The 22264-nt window shown below is 43.9% G+C and overlaps 1 protein-coding gene across 1 annotated transcript in view; it reads left to right on the top strand.

Moving 5' to 3' along the window:
- ift122 (intraflagellar transport 122 homolog (Chlamydomonas)) overlaps positions 1–16371 on the top strand; it is a 101277-nt gene extending 84906 nt beyond the window's left edge. The window contains exons 22-26 of the mRNA XM_084333611.1: positions 2705–2816; positions 4319–4453; positions 8097–8179; positions 12374–12538; positions 15609–16371. Coding sequence (XP_084189737.1) covers positions 2705–2816; positions 4319–4453; positions 8097–8179; positions 12374–12538; positions 15609–15695 — 582 coding nt within the window. The 3' untranslated portion in view covers positions 15696–16371. The remainder of the gene's footprint in view (positions 1–2704; positions 2817–4318; positions 4454–8096; positions 8180–12373; positions 12539–15608) is intronic.
- The last annotated feature ends 5893 nt before the right edge of the window (positions 16372–22264 follow it).

Genomic DNA, 22264 nt, shown 5'->3' with positions numbered 1-22264 from the left:
CTCCCGTCTAAACGAACGGGTTGGTGTGGCCATTGCGTTATTTATATTTGACATTAGCTATTTATGGGCGGATCAGTCACATTAAACTTTCGTTGTCTATAGCTTGCTAGATATGTACGTTAGCTAGGCTAACGAAGCTGTAGCTAACGTTACTGTCTATGCAAACCACTCGTCGAAGGGCTAACATTAGCTCACATTAATTACCCCTGTAAGTAACATCAAGCTCACGTTTGGTTGGTTAGAATGGTCACTGTCAAGTCACATGGCACATACTGAGTGACAAACTAGCGAATGTACAGGTAAAGGGACGTTCGGCACTCACACGAATGCTCCCAATTATATTTTGAGGTTGCACAGATACAATTTCGGTCGCATATGCGACTAATTCGGTCGCAATTTCGAGCCCTGATACAGTATGTATAATTAAACATGTATACAAGATACAATATACCTTTATTGCCACACAACTAGGTTGGCGGTATTTGTGATCGGTACAGAGTAAGGGTGTAAAGGTACACGTATCCGTACCGAACCGAACCGTTTCAGTGTGTACTGTTCCGTACCGAACGGCTGTGTACCGAACGAATACAACGGTATGTTAACCACTAACGACCAACCACCGGGGGCTGTTTTTTTTTTCACAGTCTAATTTTTTTTCTTTTTTTCTTTTCTTTACAAGTCGATTATTAATTTCAATATAAAATATTCGTTTTAGTTACTGCACACTACATCACCCCTGAGTGGAACATGGAAAGCCAAACTTTCCCCCACTGTACCGAAAACCCGTACCGAACCTTGACTTCAAAACCGAGGTACGTACCGTACCGTGGTTTTTGTGTACCGTTACACCCCTTGTACAGAGTGTATTGAAGCTCTGGATATACAGTACATACAACTGGAACATGGATACATTTACCCCCCCTTCCCAGCAATAGATACATAATACAGCACAACATGACACAATAAATATATTGGGCAAGTTATTTTAAAAAAGTAACTAGTTACAGTTACTAGTTACTTCTTCCAAAAACTAACTAAATTACTTACTCAGTTACAAATGATAAAAGTAACTAGTTACTTCAGAAAGTAACTATTGCGTTACTTTCAAGTACATTTTTTACATAAACAACGTACACAAATCGAAACTATTTTAATGTTGCTGTGGGACAAAGTGAGACTAGCCTCCAAATCAAATGCCATGTGTGTAGATATTATAATTACTATGTTTATATAGTGGATCATACAAATACAAACACAATAGATGTTTTGGAACTTTTTATATGTATTGCCCCTCAACAGGCTACAACTGGGCAACATTCAATTATGCTTGTTAAGCACTATACCAAAAATAACAAATATATACTGATTGATTGAACATTTTTATTAACAGATTGCAGAATGGGTACAGTACAGCTCAATACACACAATTGTTAAGGGGATGCAGCCCAGAGAAAGACTTTCGTCTTGTTTACATCAGGGTCCCCCATTTTCAATTCATAATGACATTTATGACATACACAACATATAGATATACATATATCTAATCATGACATTTAAGACATACAGATATACACTTTGTAGTGCAAATAAAACAAAAAAACAGATGTGTTGTGACTTGTGTGTGTCGCTCACTCTCTTTCTGTATCTCTCTAGTTCTCTCTCTCTCTGAGCACCTGAAGACTGCTATTAAACCAGGAAGTGCAGCACTATGTTGATAAGGCTGTCAGCAGTAGACTAGAGCCTCCACTACTGTAGTGCCCTGCGCTGCAACACAACAAACACAAGTGTGAACAAAAAACGCTCATGGACCCGTCTCTCGTTGACTGGCTCGCTTGTGTTGTTCGTTGGATTCCTTTTGGATTATTTGGGCTCGCCAAACAAACTATCAAAACGTACACGGACCCGCGGACCGCGGCCTCTCGTTGACTGACTCGCTTGTGTTTTTGTTGTGTGTCTGACTATGCGTGCTTTCGAACACCCGCCCAACTCTATCTCTGATTGGCTTACCATGAAATTGTACTCAACCTCAGCCAATCGTCAGCATGTATGTGCTTGTCTCGCGCGCTGTCCACTAACCAAGGAAGGAAAAAAAGTATTGCCTCTTCGGCGCAGAGATCTAGTTTGTCTGATGAAAAAAACTGCTTCAATCATAGTAACGTGCCGCATTTTTTGGCAGTAACGGTAACGGCGTTATTAAGATTGGAAGAGTAATCCGTTAGATTACTCGTTACTGAAAAAAGTAACGCCGTTATTTATAATGCCGGTATTCCCATCACTGAGCACGACACAGCACAACATAACACACGGAAGAGTCTAGTCCATCAGGTCAGGAGCTTGGTTAGTGTAAGGGGGGGGGGGGGGGGGGGGGGGGGGATGGTGAGAGGGGGGGGGGGAGGGGGAGAGGGGGCCCAAGGGAGTTCAGGGTCCGAATGGCTGTTGGGAAGAAGCTGTCCTTGAAGCGGGTGGTTTTTGCAAGGATAGACTTGAAGCGCCTACCTGAGGGCAGGGGTGGTGAGAGGGGGCAATCTTTCTGGCACGGGTGGTTATGCTGGAGGTGAAGATGGAGTCAAGGGAGGGAAGGTCACACCCTATAATTTTAGAGGCCTTGTTGATCACGTGCTGAAGTTTGTGAATGGAGTGTTTTCTATTCACAAACACTCCATTCAGGCATGTTTGTTCAGCCTGTGTGTGTTTTCTCCACCAGGACCTGATTCCTATGTGTTACCGCTGCTCCACCAACAACCCCCTGCTGAACAGCCAGGGCAGCGTGTGCATCAACTGCAAACAGCCCTTCATCTACTCCGCCTCCTCCTACGGTAGGTCCCGGTAGGGCTGTCTGTCCCCGAAGCCTGTTTTTGGGCTTGGAACCTCGTCAGGGTTTTTCGAACGGACGTTCGAACCTTCGTTTTTTAATAATAAAAAAAAAAAAAAATAATAAAAACTAAATCCCCAATTTGAATAAAGTGATTAATCTGATTAAATGAGTTCATTTTTTTTTTATTAAATCAACTTTCTTTAATGAATATAACTCATCAGTTTTAATACTATAATATTAGTGTAGCCTAATCTTTATCTGCAACTGTGAAGAAAAACCCCATTGGTTTAAACAGAATGAATAGACATTAAAAATATTAAAAAAATATATATAAAAAAATATATATATTTTTTTATTTTATTTATTAAAAATAAAGAATTCGATTGTTGATTTAGAAATCGAATGCCAACGTAATGAACGAATGTCAGAACGTTCGAACGTTTGGGCTCAGCCCTAACGGTAGGTCCCGGCTCGGTGTGGGGGGTTCTGGGAGTTGAAGTCACTCCGCCTCGTCCTACGGTAGGTCCCGGCTCGGTGTGGGGGGTTCTGGGAGTTGAAGTCACTCCGCCTCCTCATACAGTAGGTCACACGGCTCGGTGTGGTGCATTCTGGGAGTTGAAGTCACTCCGCCTCGTCCTACGGTAGGTCACACGGCTTGGTGTGGGGGGTTCTGGGAGTTGAAGTCACTCCGCCTCGTCCTACGGTAGGTCACCCGGTTCGGTGTGGTGCATTCTGGGAGTTGAAGTCACTCTCTTGATCCCGTTCCCAGCATTTTCTTTAGCACCTTTTTAAAGGAACACACCGACATTATGGGGAAATGCGGTTTTACCGCCTTTTCCGGAGTCGGGACAAGAGGATAAGGTACCGATTCCCTCTCTGTGCGTTCAGTCGAAAGCTGTTTTATGCATTTTACTTACACACAAAGACACGGAACTCCATTTCCCTAGTACCTACACACACCAAACTTTCCACATTTCTTCCCATCCATATTATGCTTCTTATTACAGAAGGGTGTGTTGTTATATCATTCATAGCCGGGTTTATAGTACATTCTATACCAAAACTAGACAAAAAGAAAATTATGACAGTAGACAGTATTTCCTATAATAGCCACAATCCCTTCTGGAAAAAGTTTCATTTTGAACGTATCAACAAAATGAAACCAAGTTTTTGAATCTGGCATTATCCATGTTGGTGATTCGTGTCTTGGCGATTTATGTAAATGTGATTATTTTTTTATGAGGAAGTGCCTCATTTGCATATTTGCATACAATTCTGAAAACGTGCAATATATATTTTCTTAGTTGTTATGTACATAACAAACTGGGAACGTTTCATAGTGATATCTATTCAAATATTTTCTTTTGCCTATTAGGGGGTACTGTCTCGCCTTGTGTGTGTGTGTGTGTGTGTGTGTGTGTGTGTGTGTGTGTGTGTGTGTGTGTGTGTGTGTGTGTGTGTGTGTGTGTGTAACTGACAGGGCTCCTCTCTCCCTGTGTGTAGAGGTGCTTCCTCTGGTCCAGTTCTACCTGGACGAAGGCGTGGGCGACGAGGAGGCCGTGTCTCTCATCGACCTGGAGGTCCCCCCCCCCGACAGGAAGCCAGCCGCGCGGCCGGAGATGATGATGAGCGGCGGCGGTATCCTCTGATGATCTCTGTGTAGACACACACACACACACACACGTACATCAGATTAAATGGTCACAGGAAATACTACATAAACCAAAACTAAGAACATTTATTATGATAAAAAGTTGTTATAGAAATGAAAAATATGTGTGTGCTCCATTATCAAAAAGACAAAGTGCCCAGCTATGTGCCCAGCTCTGCTCTCTGCGATTTTGCCCCTCTGCACCTCGAGACCGGACGTTACCTGGGGGGGGGGGGGGGGTCACAGAAGAGGAGCGGATCTGTATTTACTGTGATATCGATGTTGAGAATGAGTTTCATTTGATGTTTTATTGTCCACTATACTGGGAGGTGCGTACAAAGTTATTTGACGGGTGTAAAAACCTTGAGTTTAATGTGGTTTAGTGATGCAGATAGACTCAAATGGATTTTTGGTCACAGGGTTTTTGCACTTGCTGAATATTTAGAGAAAGATTGGGATAAACGCACGAGAATAACATATGTGATGTATATGTTGTGCTAGAGGCACAAGCACATCTCCTTAAGAAATGAAGAGTGCGACATTTCCCCCTCTGCCTTTCACTACCACTCTACAGAAGGTTACTAAGATATTCCTTTATTGATCTCCTTGGGGGAAATTCAGGCATCATAGCAGCATGGGGGAATGGGGGGGGGGGGGGGTACAGGTAGTATAAACAACACAAGCAGTGTAACCAAATAGGTCAATATAATTTACTATCTAACTAGCTGAAAAATATATTCACAGTATTCACAGTGTCACATAAGGTGCAGTATGCATAAGGTAGTGTTATAATTTACTATACTGAAATATACATTATTCACAGTATCACAGTATCCACTGAAATATACATTATTCACAGTATCACAGTATCCACATAAGGTGCAGTATGCCTAAGATAGTATAAATTGTCCTCCTTGGGTTCCTACCACACTACAGAAGGTTAACCTTTCACTACCACACTACAGAAGGTTAACCTTTCACTACCACACTACAGAAGGTTAACCTTTCACTACCACTCTACAGAAGGTTAACCTTTCACTACCACACTACAGAAGGTTAAGCCTTCACTACCACACTAGGGAGGGTTAACCTTTCACTACCACACTACAGAAGGTTAACCCTTTCACTACCACACTACAGAAGGTTAACCCTTTCACTACCACACTACAGAAGGTTAACCTTTCACTACCACTCTACAGAAGGTTAACCTTTCACTACCACACTACAGAAGGTTAACCTTTCACTACCACACTACAGAAGGTTAACCTTTCACTACCACACTACAGACGGTTAACCTTTCACTACCACACTACAGAAGGTTAACCTTTCACTACCACACTACAGAAGGTTAACCCTTCACTACCACACTATAGAAGGTTAACCTTTCACTACCACACTACAGAAGGTTAACCTTTCACTACCACACTACAGAAGGTTAACCTTTCACTACCACACTACAGAAGGTTAACCTTTCACTACCACACTACAGAAGGTTAACCTTTCAATACCACACTACAGAAGGTTAACCCTTTCACTACCACACTACCTACGGGTTAACAGTCTGTAGTGTGGTAGTGAAAGGGTTAACCTGTAGTGTGGTTGTGAAAGGGTTAACCCCTTTGTCATGCGGCAGTGAAAGGGGTTAACCTTCTGTATTGTTGCAGTGAAAGGGTTAACCCTTTGGTAGTGTGGTAGTGAAAGGTTAACCTTCTGTAGTGTGGTAGTGAAAGGGTTAACCTTCTGTATTGTCGCAGTGAAAGGGTTAACCATTTGGTAGTGTGGTAGTGAAAGGTTAACCTTCTGTAGTGTGGTAGTGAAAGGTTAACCTTCTGTAGTGTGGTAGTGAAAGGTTTAACCTCTTAGAATGCGACGTCCCACATGGGAAGTTTTTCGGACTTTTTGCAACCGGCACTTTGGCAACCCCTAGTGGCTCGGGTGTGCATATTTCGTAATACAATATATATATATCGAATTAAAGCCCCCTTTGTTGCCTGTGGATAGCCCTTTCAGGTGACAAAATCCATTCAGCGGTTTTCGAGTTACATGCCAGTATTTGAGGCTTGTGCAAAGTACACGGTATTGCGCAAAATACCACTCCCGACTCAGGCTGCAGTAGTTCCGTCAATCTAGATCTGATCTAAAAAATTATTGTGGATCGTTCTAGCCAATAAGTGTGGCTTTCCAATGATATCCCACATGGGGATCTAAATAGAAAAAACGAAAACAGGAAGAGCAAAACAGCCGAATGAATTGAAGTCTATGAGAAAACTGAGTTTTTCTTTGTACACAGTTTACCAAAATCACTCATAATCACTCATTTCTGAATGGATCTTTATGAAATTTGGATATGTACTACATAAGGCTTCATGCTATGGCTCCGTCTTGATTCTGGGGAAATACTACCTCTGGACTACTAACTACTACAGAAAAACTTGAGTAACAAGTTTTTCTACAACTCAAGTTCAGACCTATGTAACTCTATTACGTTAGCACTAAAAGTCAATTTCTTTTTCTGGAATCAGAAACTTCAGAATGTCATCTTTCAAAAGAGACCAGGCTCATGCATGTGCTATAAGTATAAAGTATGTTGTTTTGGTTTGCAAAAAAAGTATGCAGTCCTCAAAAACGAAAACTAAAATGGCCAATTTTAGGGGCGCTTGCTAAGAGGTATTGTCGCAGTGAAAGGGTTAACCCTTTGGTCGTGTGGCAGTGAAAGGGTTAAGAAGTTGTTTAGAGTCTGCGATGGCCCCGATCCTGCGCTCGGCGGTTGAGGGTAAGCTGTCGGGAGCCTAAGTCATCTTAGCTCGGGGGAGAACTAATAGGGTTAGAGAGGCTCTCCTGTCCCGTCTTACTGACACTATAACCCACACACAGAGCCACACGGCCGAGGCAGAGCAGGGGGATTAACCAGCATTAGCCTGCAGGCTCTCAAGGTCACAGGGGTCACAGAGGTTCACACAAAGCCCATTTCCAGTGGCTCCACAGCCCCGGAGCGGGGGACTGGTTGACGTTTTCCTCGCTCTCAAAATGGCGTTGGGATTATACAGCCTTCAAGATTCAAGAGATTTATTAGTCACATACATACACGAGACATGTAGTGAAATTTATTGAAAATGGGGGACCCTGATGTAAACAAGACGAAAGTCTTTCTCTGGTCTGCATCCCCTTAACAATTGTGTGTATTGAGCCGTACTGTATTGTACCCATTCTGCCATCTGTTAATAAAGTTTTCAATCAATCAATCAATCAAGGTGGCCATGCCCGCCTTGATTGTGCCAAATAAATACAAATAATAATAGAATAAAATAGAATAGATAATGGATAGACGTGATAAAAGGTACTAAGATAAAATACAATACAATACAATGCTTACGAATGAAAGGTAATGAGTCCTATATACACTACTATACAATATACTATACAATATACAGTTATGCTATATGTAACTATACTATACTAACTATGCTAACTATACTATACAAAAGTGACCTTCGCTTTAAAGCCGGAATGTTTATTTATTTTTCATTGTCACCATTTAAATGACCGGAGTAAAAAATGAAATAACACGACATGTGTGTGACATGTATGTTTTGCCCCCCGGGAAAGTGTTCTTTAATTAACCCCTACCAGACTCACAGTCTATGAAGCTGGATGATGGTGGTGGTGTGGATGACCCAGAGGAAGACCCTTTCACGGCTAAAATTAGCTTCGAGGTAAGAAAGAAGGACTAGGAGAAAGGAGAGGGAGAACGCAGAGAGGACAGAGGTTTAAGTTGATTTGGATCCCCATTCGCCACAGCAGTGCTGGGGCTATTCTTCCTGGGGTCCATAACACGTAAAATACAGTTACAGACTTTATACACTCACAACATTCACATGGCATACAGACAATTAAAACAACAATAAATACTCCTCGATATTGGCTTTTTTACCGATACTGATATACCGATATTGTCCAACTCTTAATTTCCGATACCGATATCAACCGATACCGATATATGCAGGGTTCCTCCCCCCAGAAAATTGAATAATTTCAGGTATTTAACATTACATATATCTTGATGTGGAATTAACACAACATTATGCATACTTTTGACAATAAATAAAATCAGAATTTGTTCTTACTTGCTTGCCTGGGTAAATAAAGGTTATAGAAATGTAAAGAAAATATATATATATATATATATATATATTTGTTTTTGAAAACCGATATTTTTCGATATCACATTTTAATGCCGATGTCGGCCGATAATATCGGACATCCCTAAACAATACATATTCCTAATCAATTCATAATACAATACAACAATACCTACTCATAATTAATTCATAATACAATACAGCATAATATACTATTTAGCTTTTACATACATTATCTATGTTCATATCAACCAATTATACAAAGGTGGGTAGGGTAGTGGTCACATGATGCTGGAGAGAGGACAGGTGGGTAGTGGTCACATGATGCTGGAGAGAGGACAGAGGTGGGTAGTGGTCACATGATGCTGGAGAGAGGACAGGTGGGTAGTGGTCACATGATGCTGGAGAGAGGACAGGTGGGTAGTGGTCACATGATGCTGGAGAGAGGACAGGTGGGTAGGGTAGTGGTCACATGATGCTGGAGAGAGGACAGGTGGGTAGGGTAGTGGTCACATGATGCTGGAGAGAGGACAGGTGGGTAGTGGTCACATGATGCTGGAGAGAGGACAGGTGGGTAGTGGTCACATGATGCTGGAGAGAGGACAGGTGGGTAGAGTAGTGGTCACATGATGCTGGAGAGAGGACAGGTGGGTAGTGGTCACATGATGCTGGAGAGAGGACAGAGGTGGGTAGTGGTCACATGATGCTGGAGAGAGGACAGGTGGGTAGGGTAGTGGTCACATGATGCTGGAGAGAGGACAGGTGGGTAGGGTAGTGGTCACATGATGCTGGAGAGAGGACAGGTGGGTAGTGGTCACATGATGCTGGAGAGAGGACAGGTGGGTAGTGGTCACATGATGCTGGAGAGAGGACAGGTGGGTAGAGTAGTGGTCACATGATGCTGGAGAGAGGACAGGTGGGTAGTGGTCACATGATGCTGGAGAGAGGACAGAGGTGGGTAGTGGTCACATGATGCTGGAGAGAGGACAGGTGGGTAGTGGTCACATGATGCTGGAGAGAGGACAGGGGCTCTGAATAAACATGTACCCCTATCTATCTACGGCTGTGTCTCAGTTCAGGGGTGTTGCCTTCGAAGGACACAGTCTACAGAGGTGGGCCAAAGCCTTTGCATCATGGCACACACACACATGCCCATATATGGACCAAAAGAGGCTCAAAATGGCCGTTCAGATGAGTAAAGCAATGATTTTATCCAGATTATTGCCACTTCCAAGTTCAAGTTCAAGTTTCTTTATTAGTTGTCATACAAAAATACAGAATACTTTTATATGAAATGCTTTTTTCCGTTTTGCTCCTGAGAGTGTGCTAGATACAAATAAAAATAGATAAAGTATAAAATAGAAAGTCAAAAGTATGTAAACAAAGTGTAAACAAAAGTGTTCATCAATATACATATATACAATATACAATACAGAGTAGGGAAAAAAAGTAACTGAGTTTCAATACAATACGGTATACAGTACAATGTAGAAATGGGATGGGGTACAACTTAGGGTAAGGTGCAATGAGGTATGAATGACGTATGACTTGTAGTGCAAATCTTTTTACCAATAAATATAAAGTGTGTTAAACTGTCTAAAGCAGTGGTTCTCAAACTTTTTACACCAAGTACCACCTGAGAACGTAGCTGGCTCTCCAAGTACCACCATATAACCGGCGTTAAAATACAGTCTATTCAGCTATGCACAGTTCACGCAGGAGGCAAATGTATTCCTAATACCATTATTTATTGTTAACTTTTGTCAGACACAGCCACAATGTACAAAGGGTTAGCACTAGAACTAGCAAACGCTTCCACACAACTCGTACAATGCAAGGGGCATTGAGAACATAATAACTAACATTCTCACATAGCAAGTGAGAAAATTAAGATATCTCTCTCTCTCTCTCTCTCTCTCTCTCTCTCTCTCTCTCTCTCTCTCTCTCTCTCTCTCTCAGGAAGCAATTGTCCGTCATTCTCTCTCTCACACTCACACTTTACCCTTTAAATGCCAGTGTTTGTGATGGGCATCACAAATTATTGTAAAAAAGAAGAAAACACATATTCAATACATTTTTGAATGTTTACCCTTTAAATGCCAGTTTGTGTGATGGCATCACAAATTATTGTTAAAATATATTCAATATATCAAATGCAAAGTACATTTTTCTGGGGGAGATTATTACAGGCTAGGCATGTGTCAATGATTAGCAGCAACACAGATTTTGATGGATTTTTTGTAATGTCAGATTTAACACCAACTCTTTTCAGAAAAGTGGGAGTATTCATTTTTTATCTGACATTACAAAAAGAAATAAAAAAAATGTTATGATCAGGGCTGAAGTTGAATTAAAGATTTATGACTGTTTAGACTGCATTACGCTCTGTCACAGTGATCTCCTGGTTGTTCCCCACTTAGGTTATCTAACCATCGCAACCAGAAACACTGGCCTGGCCTGCTTCTAAGTTCAGTGGCCTGACTGCACAAAAAAAGAAAAAAAAGTGCTTTTTTGTAAATGTTTTCAAGTACCACCAGCAGTACCACCAAGTACCACTAGTGGTACGCGTACCACAGTTTGAAAACCACTGGTCTAAAGTGAGTAAAGTGGGTGCTACAGTGAGTTGTTTATTTAAAGTGAGTGTGTACGTGTGGATGTGTGCGCTGTGAGTGTAGATGATGGGTTGTTAAATAGTGTTATTGTCGTTGAGCATCCTGATGGCCTGGGGATAGAAGCTCCTTCTGAGTCTCTCTGTGCTTGCCATGAGACTCCGGTATCGCTTGCCTGACCACAGGAGTGCAAAGAGGCAGTTGTTTGGGTGACTAGAGTCTTTGATTATTCTCTTAGCCTTACCCCTGCAACGCTTGTTGTAAATGTCTTGGAGAGTGCGAAGCCCCCCTCCAATTGTGCGTTCGGCTGAACGGGCCACTCTTTGTAGTCTGCTGCGGTCTTGTGCGGTGCTATTCCCAAACCAGGAGGTGATGTTACCAGTCAGGATGCTCTCTATTGTGCATGAGTAGAAGTTCTTGAGGATCTTCTGACTCACTTTGAACTTCCTTGGGCGCCTAAGGAAGTAGAGGCGTTGTCGTGCCTTCTTCACAACACTGTCAATGTGTGTGGTCCATGTCAAGTCCTCGGATATGTGGACTCCGAGGTACTTAAAACTGTTCACTCTCTCAACTGGTGCCCCGTCGATGCTGAGGGCGCTGTAGTCCCTGGCCCCCGTCCTCCTAAAGTCCACAATCATTCCCCTAAATGTATGAATCTAGCTACTAACTGATGAGACTGATACATTACAGATGAAGGACAATAGCAGGACGATGGGTTACTGGGTCTAAATGGGTACTGAAATGCATGCAGCCTTCAGATGTAGCCTTCAGATGCAGCCTTCAGATGTAGCCTTCAGATGCAGCCTTCAGATGTAGCCTTCAGATGCAGCCTTCAAAGACCACAGCCCCTGCACTGAGACACAGCTTATGTTACTATTACAGCAGGGGGGGGGGGACTCTCACTAAACATGTCCCTACCTATCTCCCTACCTACCTACCTACCTACCTACCTACCTACCTACCTACCTACCTACCTACCTACCTACCTACCTACCTACCTACCTACCTACCTACCTACCTACCTACCTACCTACCTACCTACCTACCTACCTACCTACCCACCTACCCACCCATCTCTGACTAAACATGTCCTCTCTGTGTCCTCCACACAGCAGGGGGCGCTCTCACTAAACATGTCCCCTCTGTGTCCTCCTCACAGCAGGGGGGCTCTGACTTCGTGCCCGTGGAGGTGAGTCGCTTGGTGCTGCGCTCCATGAGCAGGAGGGACGTGCTCATCAAGCGCTGGCCCCGCCCCCTCAAGTGGGAGTACTTCCGCTCCCTGCTGCCCGACGTCAGCATCACCATGTGCCCCACCTGCTTCAAGGTACACACACACACACACGCACGCACACACGCACGCACGCACGCACGCACGCACGCACGCACGCACACACACACGCACACACACACACACAACACACAACACACACACACACTCGCCAGTTAGGGTACTTTATGTATACTGCACCTGTGTATACTTTACTAGTATATATGTGACCAGGCACAGATAATAGGGTCTTGTTAAGCAAGCTTACTTTTCTTTTTTACATTATATCAAAGTACAAGTTCTTACCTACAAAATAAGCCATCACTTGTACAAATCGACCGGATACTTTTCAATCTATGTCTTATTAAAAAAAGATGATAACACAATAGCTTGTTTTGAGCTACAGAGCCTCAAAGGGGCTGTTGGCTTAAGATGCATGCAGATCTACAAATACCCACTGGCCTTTGCCACCTAACCCCTCCCCTACCTACCACCTTTTGCAGGTGAGAGGCATTCGCTGGTAGGGTGCACGTTACCATAGCTCAGCTCAGTCTCTATGTGTTCAGGAGACTCACGGCGCAAACAGACCAGTCGCGCACTCAAGCACTCGCTGGTTCCGTGGCGAAATCGCGCCCGTGGCCTGGCACACCGAGTCTGAGCGGGCGAAAGTGCATGGAGGAAGGCACATTTACATTGGAACAGCTGTCTATATGCGAAGTCAGTCCCCGTTTGAAGATTTTTTAAAGATTTCCAGTTCCAGTGTTCTATTGTCCATTTTGCATGTATAAAACCAGTTATTATATAATTAATTAGAATGTTAGAATTAATTTTAGAATGATGATCAGTGTGACTGTACTCCTGAAAGAGTATAGTAATATGGTTTATTTGTATTGGGAAAGATACAGACACATTATCTGGTTGAACAACATCTATATGTGTGGTAATAATGCAGATATTGAGTGTATTTCTGTGAAAATGCGCGTGGCGCACGCCTCTGAATCCAACCAAAGCGAAAACGATCGCTTCCAGCCCGCGAGTCGCGCGCCCGCTTGCGGCCAGTGGGCACAGCTACGTCCGTTAACATGGGAGCGAAAGTGAAGCGCTGGTCGCCCGCCTGCCTTCGCGCGCGACTGGTGTGTCAGGGCTGTCAGGTGCATAAAAACCTGATTATAATCATGTCTCTGCCACAACCATAGCGCGAGCTGTGAGTGAATTACGCGAAGGGGAGCATTATGGCAGGAGACTTATTTTTTTACGAAAAAGAGTGAGGCGAGGGCGGAAGTGGCAATTTTTCAAAGTAAAATACCTGGAAGACTAATGGAAATAAAATACATTTCCTTTTAAACAACTTTATTCTTTCTTTGCGGCCCGGTACCAAATTATCCACGGCCAGGTACCGGTCCGCGACCCGATGGTTGGGGACCTCTGCTATAGAGCCTTCTCTCTATACTCCGTTATGCGCAAGTTTACAGACTTGCAGAGCGCGTACTGGAGTAGATTATTCAATGCGACTGCCAGCCAGCTTTTGTGCGACGGAGAAATACAATTTCAATTGTGACGGAGAGAAGATCATCTCCCGATTCAGATACAATTTAACACAAACGATTCTAAAGATATGAATGTTTCTCTGCATATTTTCACACCGCCCAACAAAGTACTTGGCCTGTTGTTTCGGAATGGATTGTGGTGCGTCTCCTCTCCTCTCATGTCTGTGCTTCTCCTCTCCGACACCCAGACAAGCACTTAGCCAGTAGCCACTCCCTTCAGACGCAACTGTAGTTTTTTCACACAGCAAGGAAAATAATACTGTCGGACAATCTAACAATAATTAATACATTTACAAGTCGTATTACGTTTTGCAAATAAGGAGACATAGAGAGAACATGTCAAAGCACAAAAAATTGCCTATTTCTCCATTTCAACCTATTTCTGAATTTCAGACATTTGGGGGGTTTCTGAGGAATCGTGAGCTCCTTAACACTTTCAGTGCCGTTCACGTAGATCTACGGTTCTGTCATCCGATCGTTGAGTGCCGGAAACGTAGATCTACGTTTCTGTCACGGTATTTCTTTTATTATCTATATCCATTCATAATTCAGCGGGCACCTTGTGCATACTGTTCTGAGTGTGTCTAAGCTGGCAGACGGTATTATACCGCCCTCTAACGCCTTCGGCCAGTAATGCACCCGGTTAGAAATGGGTTAGTTTATTTTCTATACCGAGCTGCGGCGTGGGGGCGGGTCCTAAACACTCCGGCAAAACACATGCTTATAGGGACGGCTTGGGCAACTGACCCCGCCCGCCCGTTGAACAGCAATGCCCAATAACGTCGGAGGCACGATCGCTGTGGATAACTGGAATGGCGATGAGATTATTGGATTATTTTTTTTTCATTACTTCAGAGACCAGGTAAGGACACTATATATGAAAGCTTGCGTTGAGCTGATATTTATTTCTACTGCGATTGAAGCTATATGTGTTTATGTGTCTGGCTGTTCTGCCGTTGGGATACAGGAGGGGGGGGGCGCCGGTCTAAACCACATTGCATTGCGTGCACCACAAAGAATAATAGTGATGATCTAGCATTGATTTCAGGAAGATCCGATAATCAGGCGAAAAATGACAACGTGTTTATTGAATTACACAAAAACGCTGTTTTTGAGTATTATCCCTGGAATTGCTCAGAAGCGGCCGGACTATGTTCATATTCAAAACGGTATCAAACGGAAATGTACGGATGAAAAAATTATCCGTTTTTTGCACGTTGACCAGAAGTAGCTCAATGAGACTCGAGAGCGTTATTAGACCCATAGCGATACTATAAAATATAGGTTTAGTTCTACAAACTACAACTACGTTTACATGGGATTAATGGGCGGCACGGAAGTGGTCACTTCCCGGAAGGGCCGTGGCACTCAATGTGTTAACAAGACGGGTTAGACTGTGCCGGGTCACATATTTAGATTCTAGTGTTTATTGTAACCATATGATGATGGGCCACACAGACCCTGCACCTTTTGATCACACTGCCTCCTCACTCCCCGCTAAGAACCACTAGCATCTCTGTGCTCCAGGCCTGTGGTCCAGAGATATTCACGTGTTTCTGTATTCTGTATTTTTGACGTAGATGTTCCACAGCGAGGACTACGAGCTGCTGGTCCTTCAGCACAACTGCTGCCCCTACTGTCGCAGACCCATCGACGAGCCCAACTGATCCAGGGTCTGTTAGGAGACCAGACCCATCGACGAGCCCAACTGATCCCGGGTCTGTTAGGAGACCAGACCCATCGACCAGCCCAACTGACCCAGGGTCTGTTAGGAGACCAGACCCATCGACGAGCCCAACTGACCCAGGGTCTGTTAGGAGACCAGCCCCATCGACGAGCCCAACTGACCCAGGGTCTGTTAGGAGACCAGCCCCATCGACGAGCCCAACTGACCCTGGGTCTGTTTGTTTTCATGTCTGTTAACCCTCAGCTGGTCATTTAATCTCTTGTCATATTCTTTTTTTATTATAATATTTATCGCAATGTTCAGTTGGTGTGCTATTCCCCATGCACCCCCATCACACACACATACACACACACACACACACACAGGCACGTACACAGGCACACGCACACACACACACACAGGCACGCACACAGGCACACGCACACACATACACACAGGCACGCACACAGGCACACGCACAAATACACACACACACAGGCATGCACACGCACACAGGCACACAGGCACACACGCGCGCGCATACACACACAGACACACACACACACCACCACTCCCCCACTCCAGATGGCCGTTTGTCTTCCCAGAATAAATGATTGACAGTGTGTGTGTGTGTGTGTGTGTGTGTGTGTGTGTGTGTGTGTGTGTGTGTGTGTGTGTGTGTGTGTGTGTGTGTGTGTGTGTGTGTGTGTGTGTGTGTGTGTGTGTGTGTGTGTGTGTGTGTGTGTGTGTGTGTGTGTGTGTGTGTGTGTGTGTGTGTGTGTGTGTGTGTGTGTGTGTGTGTGTGTGTGTGTGTGTGTGTGTGCGTGTGTGTGTGTGTTGGTCTTCATAGGCCGTAAGAAAAGCGTCTTGTCAGCCGATCAAGCCGATAGGAGGATTACTGGGATCAGATTACAGAGCGTTATCTGCATCACCTTAAAAGGACCGCGACCGTCCAGTTTATGAACAACTTTTAAAATATGAAAACCTTTATTATTTCAACATTAGAATGTACAGTATATTTATTATTGTTGGTATGTGTAATATGCGAGTGCATTGCACGTTCATACGCTGTAACGTAAGATAATAAGGCATAGGTATTGTACGACTGCAAAAGAAATTACTTGTAATAATTGTATTCTATTTTTATATTGTCCAAAAAATTGCATTTGTGTTTTCAATAAAATGTTTTTTGTATGATCTAATTTGGGCTGTGTTTCTGTTCTATGTTTAAAACGTGTGATATATATTTCCACTGTACTGTACATGAGTTTGTGTTCATTAGTGCGTTGGCCTCATTCTTCGAGATAGTTTTGCAGATTTAGTAACATCTGACCTCTTACTGTCTGTCTTTTACTTCACCGCGTAGGACAGAGAGGAAGAGAGAGAGAGAGTTTGTGTAAGTACGCCACAGCAGAGGAAGAGAGAGAGAGTGTGTAAGTACGCCACAGCAGAGGAAGAGAGAGAGAGAGTGTAAGTACGCCACAGCAGAGGAAGAGAGAGAGAGTGTGTAAGTACGCCACAGCAGAGGAAGAGAGAGAGCGAGAGAGTGTAAGTACGCCACAGCAGAGGAAGAGAGAGAGAGAGTGTGTAAGTACGCCACAGCAGAGGAAGAGAGAGAGAGAGAGTGTGTAAGTACGCCACAGCAGAGGAAGAGAGAGAGAGAGTGTAAGTACGCCACAGCAGAGGAAGAGAGAGAGAGAGTGTAAGTACGCCACAGCAGAGGAAGAGAGAGAGAGAGTGTGTAAGTACGCCACAGCAGAGGAAGAGAGAGAGAGAGTGTAAGTACGCCACAGCAGAGGAAGAGAGAGAGAGTGTGTGTAAGTACGCCACAGCAGAGGAAGAGAGAGAGAGAGAGTGTAAGTACGCCACAGCAGAGGAAGAGAGAGAGAGAGAGTGTAAGTACGCCACAGCAGAGGAAGAGAGAGAGAGAGTGTGTAAGTACGCCACAGCAGAGGAAGAGAGAGAGAGAGTGTGTAAGTACGCCACAGCAGAGGAAGAGAGAGAGAGAGTGTGTGTAAGTACACCACAGCAGAGGAAGAGAGAGAGTGTGAGAGGAAGAGAGAGAGAGTGTGTGTAAGTACACCACAGCAGAGGAAGAGAGAGAGTGTGAGAGGAAGAGAGAGAGAGAGTGTGTAAGTACGCCACAGCAGAGGAAGAGAGAGAGAGTGTGTAAGTACGCCACAGCAGAGGAAGAGAGAGAGAGTGTGTAAGTACGCCACAGCAGAGGAAGAGAGAGAGAGAGAGTGTGTAAGTATGAATGAATGAATGACCTTTATTTATATAGCACCCTTCACAGCACGAATGCACAGGGTGCTTTACACTACAGCTTAATATAAAAACAATAAAACAAAATCAGAAATAAATGACAACAACAACAAACAGCAGTTAAAAACAGTGAAACCAGATAGAAAAAGTAGAATAAAAGAATTTGGATAAAATCATGAGTCACTAATTAAAACAAAACTATAGAACAGTGAGGACAAGAAAAGGCGCCTATGCATGATCAAAGGCCTGTCTGAACAAATGTGTTTTTAGTTGTTTTTTAAAAGAGTTTTCAGAGGGGGCAGTTCGCAGGTCCAGGGGGAGAGCGTTCCAGAGCCTTGGTGCTGTCACCTCGAAGGCTCGATCACCCCTTGTTTTTAGCCTGGACCTGGGGATCACCAGGAGGTGCTGATCGGCAGATCTGAGTGAGCGGGTGTTTGTGTAGGGATGGATGAGTTCCGTGATGTAGACAGGGGCCTGACCGTGGAGTGCTCTGAAAGTGAAAGTGAGGACTTTGAAGTGAATTCTATAGTGTACCGGGAGCCAGTGCAGGGATACCAAAATGGGAGTAATGTGACATGATTTTTTTGACCTTGTGAGTAGCCTGGCTGCAGCAGAGGAAGAGAGAGAGAGTGTGTGAGAGGAAGAGAGAGAGTGTGTGTAAGTACGAGAGAGTGTGTGTAAGTACGAGAGAATGTGTGTAAGTACGAGAGAGTGTGTGTGTGTAAGTATGAGAGTGTGTGTAAGTACGAGAGAGTGTGTGTAAATACGAGAGTGTGTGTGTAAGTACGAGAGAGAGTGTAAGTACGAGAGAGTGTGTAAGTACGAGAGTGTGTGTAAGTACGAGAGAGAGTGTGTAAGTACGAGAGAGAGTGTAAGTACGAGAGTGTGTGTAAGTACGAGAGAGAGTGTGTAAGTACGAGAGAGTGTGTGTGTAAGTACGAGAGAGAGTGTGTAAGTACGAGAGAGTGTAAGTACGAGAGAGTGTGTGTGTAAGTACGAGAGTGTGTGTAAGTACGAGAGAGAGTGTGTAAGTACGAGAGAGTGTGTGTGTAAGTATGAGAGTGTGTGTGTAAGTACGAGAGAGAGTGTGTGTAAGTACGAGAGAGAGTGTGTGTAAGTACGAGAGAGAGTGTGTGTAAGTATGAGAGTGTGTGTGTAAGTACGAGAGAGAGTGTGTGTAAGTACGAGAGAGTGTGTGTAAGTATGAGAGAGTGTGTGTAAATACGAGAGTGTGTGTGTAAGTACGAGAGAGAGTGTAAGTACGAGAGAGTGTGTAAGTACGAGAGTGTGTGTAAGTACGAGAGAGAGTGTGTAAGTACGAGAGAGTGTGTGTGTAAGTACGAGAGAGAGTGTAAGTACGAGAGTGTGTGTAAGTACGAGAGTGTGTGTAAGTACGAGAGAGAGTGTGTGTAAGTACGAGAGAGAGTGTGTGTAAGTATGAGAGTGTGTGTGTGTAAGTACGAGAGTGTGTGTGTGTAAGTATGAGAGTGTGTGTGTGTAAGTATGAGAGTGTGTGTGTGTAAGTACGAGAGTGTGTGTGTGTAAGTATGAGAGTGTGTGTGTGTAAGTACGAGAGTGTGTGTGTGTAAGTATGAGAGTGTGTGTGTGTAAGTACGAGAGAGAGTGTGTAAGTACGAGAGAGTGTGTGTGTAAGTATGAGAGAGTGTGTGTAAGTATGAGAGTGTGTGTGTGTAAGTACGAGAGAGTACGTACGAGAGAGTGTAAGTACGAGAGTGTGTGTGTGTAAGTACGAGAGAGTGTGTGTAAGTATGAGAGTGTGTGTGTGTAAGTACGAGAGAGTACGTACGAGAGAGTAAGTACGAGAGTGTGTGTGTGTAAGTATGAGAGTGTGTGTGTGTAAGTATGAGAGAGTGTGTGTAAGTACGAGAGAGAGTGTGTAAGTACGAGAGAGTGTGTGTAAGTATGAGAGAGTGTGTAAGTACGAGAGAGTGTGTGTAAGTATGAGAGAGTGTGTAAGTACGAGAGAGAGTGTGTAAGTACGAGAGAGTGTGTGTAAGTATGAGAGAGTGTGTAAGTACGAGAGAGTGTGTGTAAGTATGAGAGAGTGTGTAAGTACGAGAGAGAGTGTGTAAGTATGAGAGAGTGTGTGTAAGTATGAGAGAGTACGTACGAGAGAGTGTGTGTGTAAGTATGAGAGAGTGTGTGTAAGTATGAGAGAGTACGTACGAGAGTGTGTGTGTGTAAGTACGAGAGAGTGTGTGTAAGTATGAGAGTGTGTGTGTGTAAGTACGAGAGTGTGTGTGTGTAAGTACGAGAGAGTGTGTGTAAGTACGAGAGAGTGTGTGTAAGTATGAGAGTGTGTGTGTGTAAGTACGAGAGTGTGTGTGTGTAAGTACGAGAGAGTGTGTGTAAGTACGAGAGAGTGTGTGTAAGTATGAGAGTGTGTGTGTGTAAGTACGAGAGTGTGTGTGTGTAAGTACGAGAGAGTGTGTGTAAGTACGAGAGAGAGTGTGTAAGTATGAGAGTGTGTGTGTGTAAGTACGAGAGAGTGTGTAAGTACCAGAGTGTGTGTGTAAGTACGAGAGAGAGTGTGTAAGTATGAGAGTGTGTGTGTGTAAGTACGAGAGAGAGTGTGTAAGTATGAGAGTGTGTGTGTGTAAGTACGAGAGAGTGTGTGTGTGTAAGTATGAGAGTGTGTGTAAGTACGAGAGAGTGTGTGTAAGTACGAGAGAGTGTGTGTAAGTATGAGAGAGTGTGTGTAAATACGAGAGTGTGTGTGTAAGTACGAGAGAGTGTGTGTATAAGTACGAGAGAGAGTGTAAGTACGAGAGAGAGTGTAAGTACGAGAGAGAGTGTGTAAGTACGAGAGAGAGTGTGTGTAAGTACGAGAGAGAGTGTGTAAGTACGAGAGAGAGTGTGTAAATACGAGAGTGTGTGTGTGTAAGTACGAGAGAGTGTGTAAGTACGAGAGAGAGTGTGTAAGTACGAGAGAGTGTGTGTGTAAGTACGAGAGAGAGTGTAAGTACGAGAGTGTGTGTAAGTACGAGAGAGAGTGTGTAAGTACGAGAGAGTGTGTAAGTACGAGAGTGTGTGTGTGTAAGTACGAGAGTGTGTGTGTGTAAGTACGAGAGTGTGTGTGTGTAAGTATGAGAGTGTGTGTGTGTAAGTACGAGAGTGTGTGTGTGTAAGTATGAGAGTGTGTGTGTGTAAGTACGAGAGAGTGTGTGTAAGTACGAGAGAGAGTGTGTAAGTACGAGAGAGTGTGTGTGTAAGTATGAGAGTGTGTGTGTGTAAGTACGAGAGAGAGTGTGTAAGTACGAGAGAGTGTGTGTAAGTACGAGAGTGTGTGTGTAAGTACGAGAGAGTGTGTGTGTAAGTACGAGAGTGTGTGTGTGTAAGTATGAGAGTGTGTGTGTAAGTACGAGAGTGTGTGTGTAAGTACGAGAGAGTGTGTGTGTAAGTATGAGAGTGTGTGTGTAAGTACGAGAGAGTGTGTGTGTAAGTACGAGAGTGTGTGTGTGTAAGTATGAGAGTGTGTGTGTGTAAGTATGAGAGTGTGTGTGTAAGTACGAGAGAGAGTGTGTAAGTACGAGAGAGAGTGTGTAAGTACGAGAGAGTGTGTGTGTAAGTATGAGAGTGTGTGTGTGTAAGTACGAGAGAGTACGTACGAGAGAGTGTAAGTACGAGAGTGTGTGTGTGTAAGTATGAGAGTGTGTGTGTGTAAGTACGAGAGAGTGTGTGTAAGTACGAGAGAGTGTGTGTAAGTACGAGAGAGAGTGTGTGTAAGTACGAGAGAGAGTGTGTAAGTACGAGAGAGAGTGTGTAAATACGAGAGTGTGTGTGTGTAAGTACGAGAGAGTGTGTAAGTACGAGAGAGAGTGTGTAAGTACGAGAGAGTGTGTGTGTAAGTACGAGAGAGAGTGTAAGTACGAGAGTGTGTGTAAGTACGAGAGAGAGTGTGTAAGTACGAGAGAGTGTGTAAGTACGAGAGAGTGTGTGTAAGTACGAGAGTGTGTGTGTGTAAGTACGAGAGTGTGTGTGTGTAAGTACGAGAGTGTGTGTGTGTAAGTATGAGAGTGTGTGTGTGTAAGTACGAGAGTGTGTGTGTGTAAGTATGAGAGTGTGTGTGTGTAAGTACGAGAGAGTGTGTGTAAGTACGAGAGAGAGTGTGTAAGTACGAGAGAGTGTGTGTGTAAGTATGAGAGTGTGTGTGTGTAAGTACGAGAGAGAGTGTGTAAGTACGAGAGAGTGTGTGTAAGTACGAGAGTGTGTGTGTAAGTACGAGAGAGTGTGTGTGTAAGTATGAGAGTGTGTGTGTAAGTACGAGAGTGTGTGTGTAAGTAC

This window comes from Notolepis coatsorum (assembly GCF_963971535.1).
Source record: "Notolepis coatsorum genome assembly, chromosome: 17".
In the NCBI taxonomy this organism is placed as follows: Eukaryota; Metazoa; Chordata; class Actinopteri; order Aulopiformes; family Paralepididae; genus Notolepis; species Notolepis coatsorum.
The sequence above is the reverse complement of the archived record's forward strand: the minus strand, read 5'-3'. Positions and strand labels throughout refer to the sequence as shown.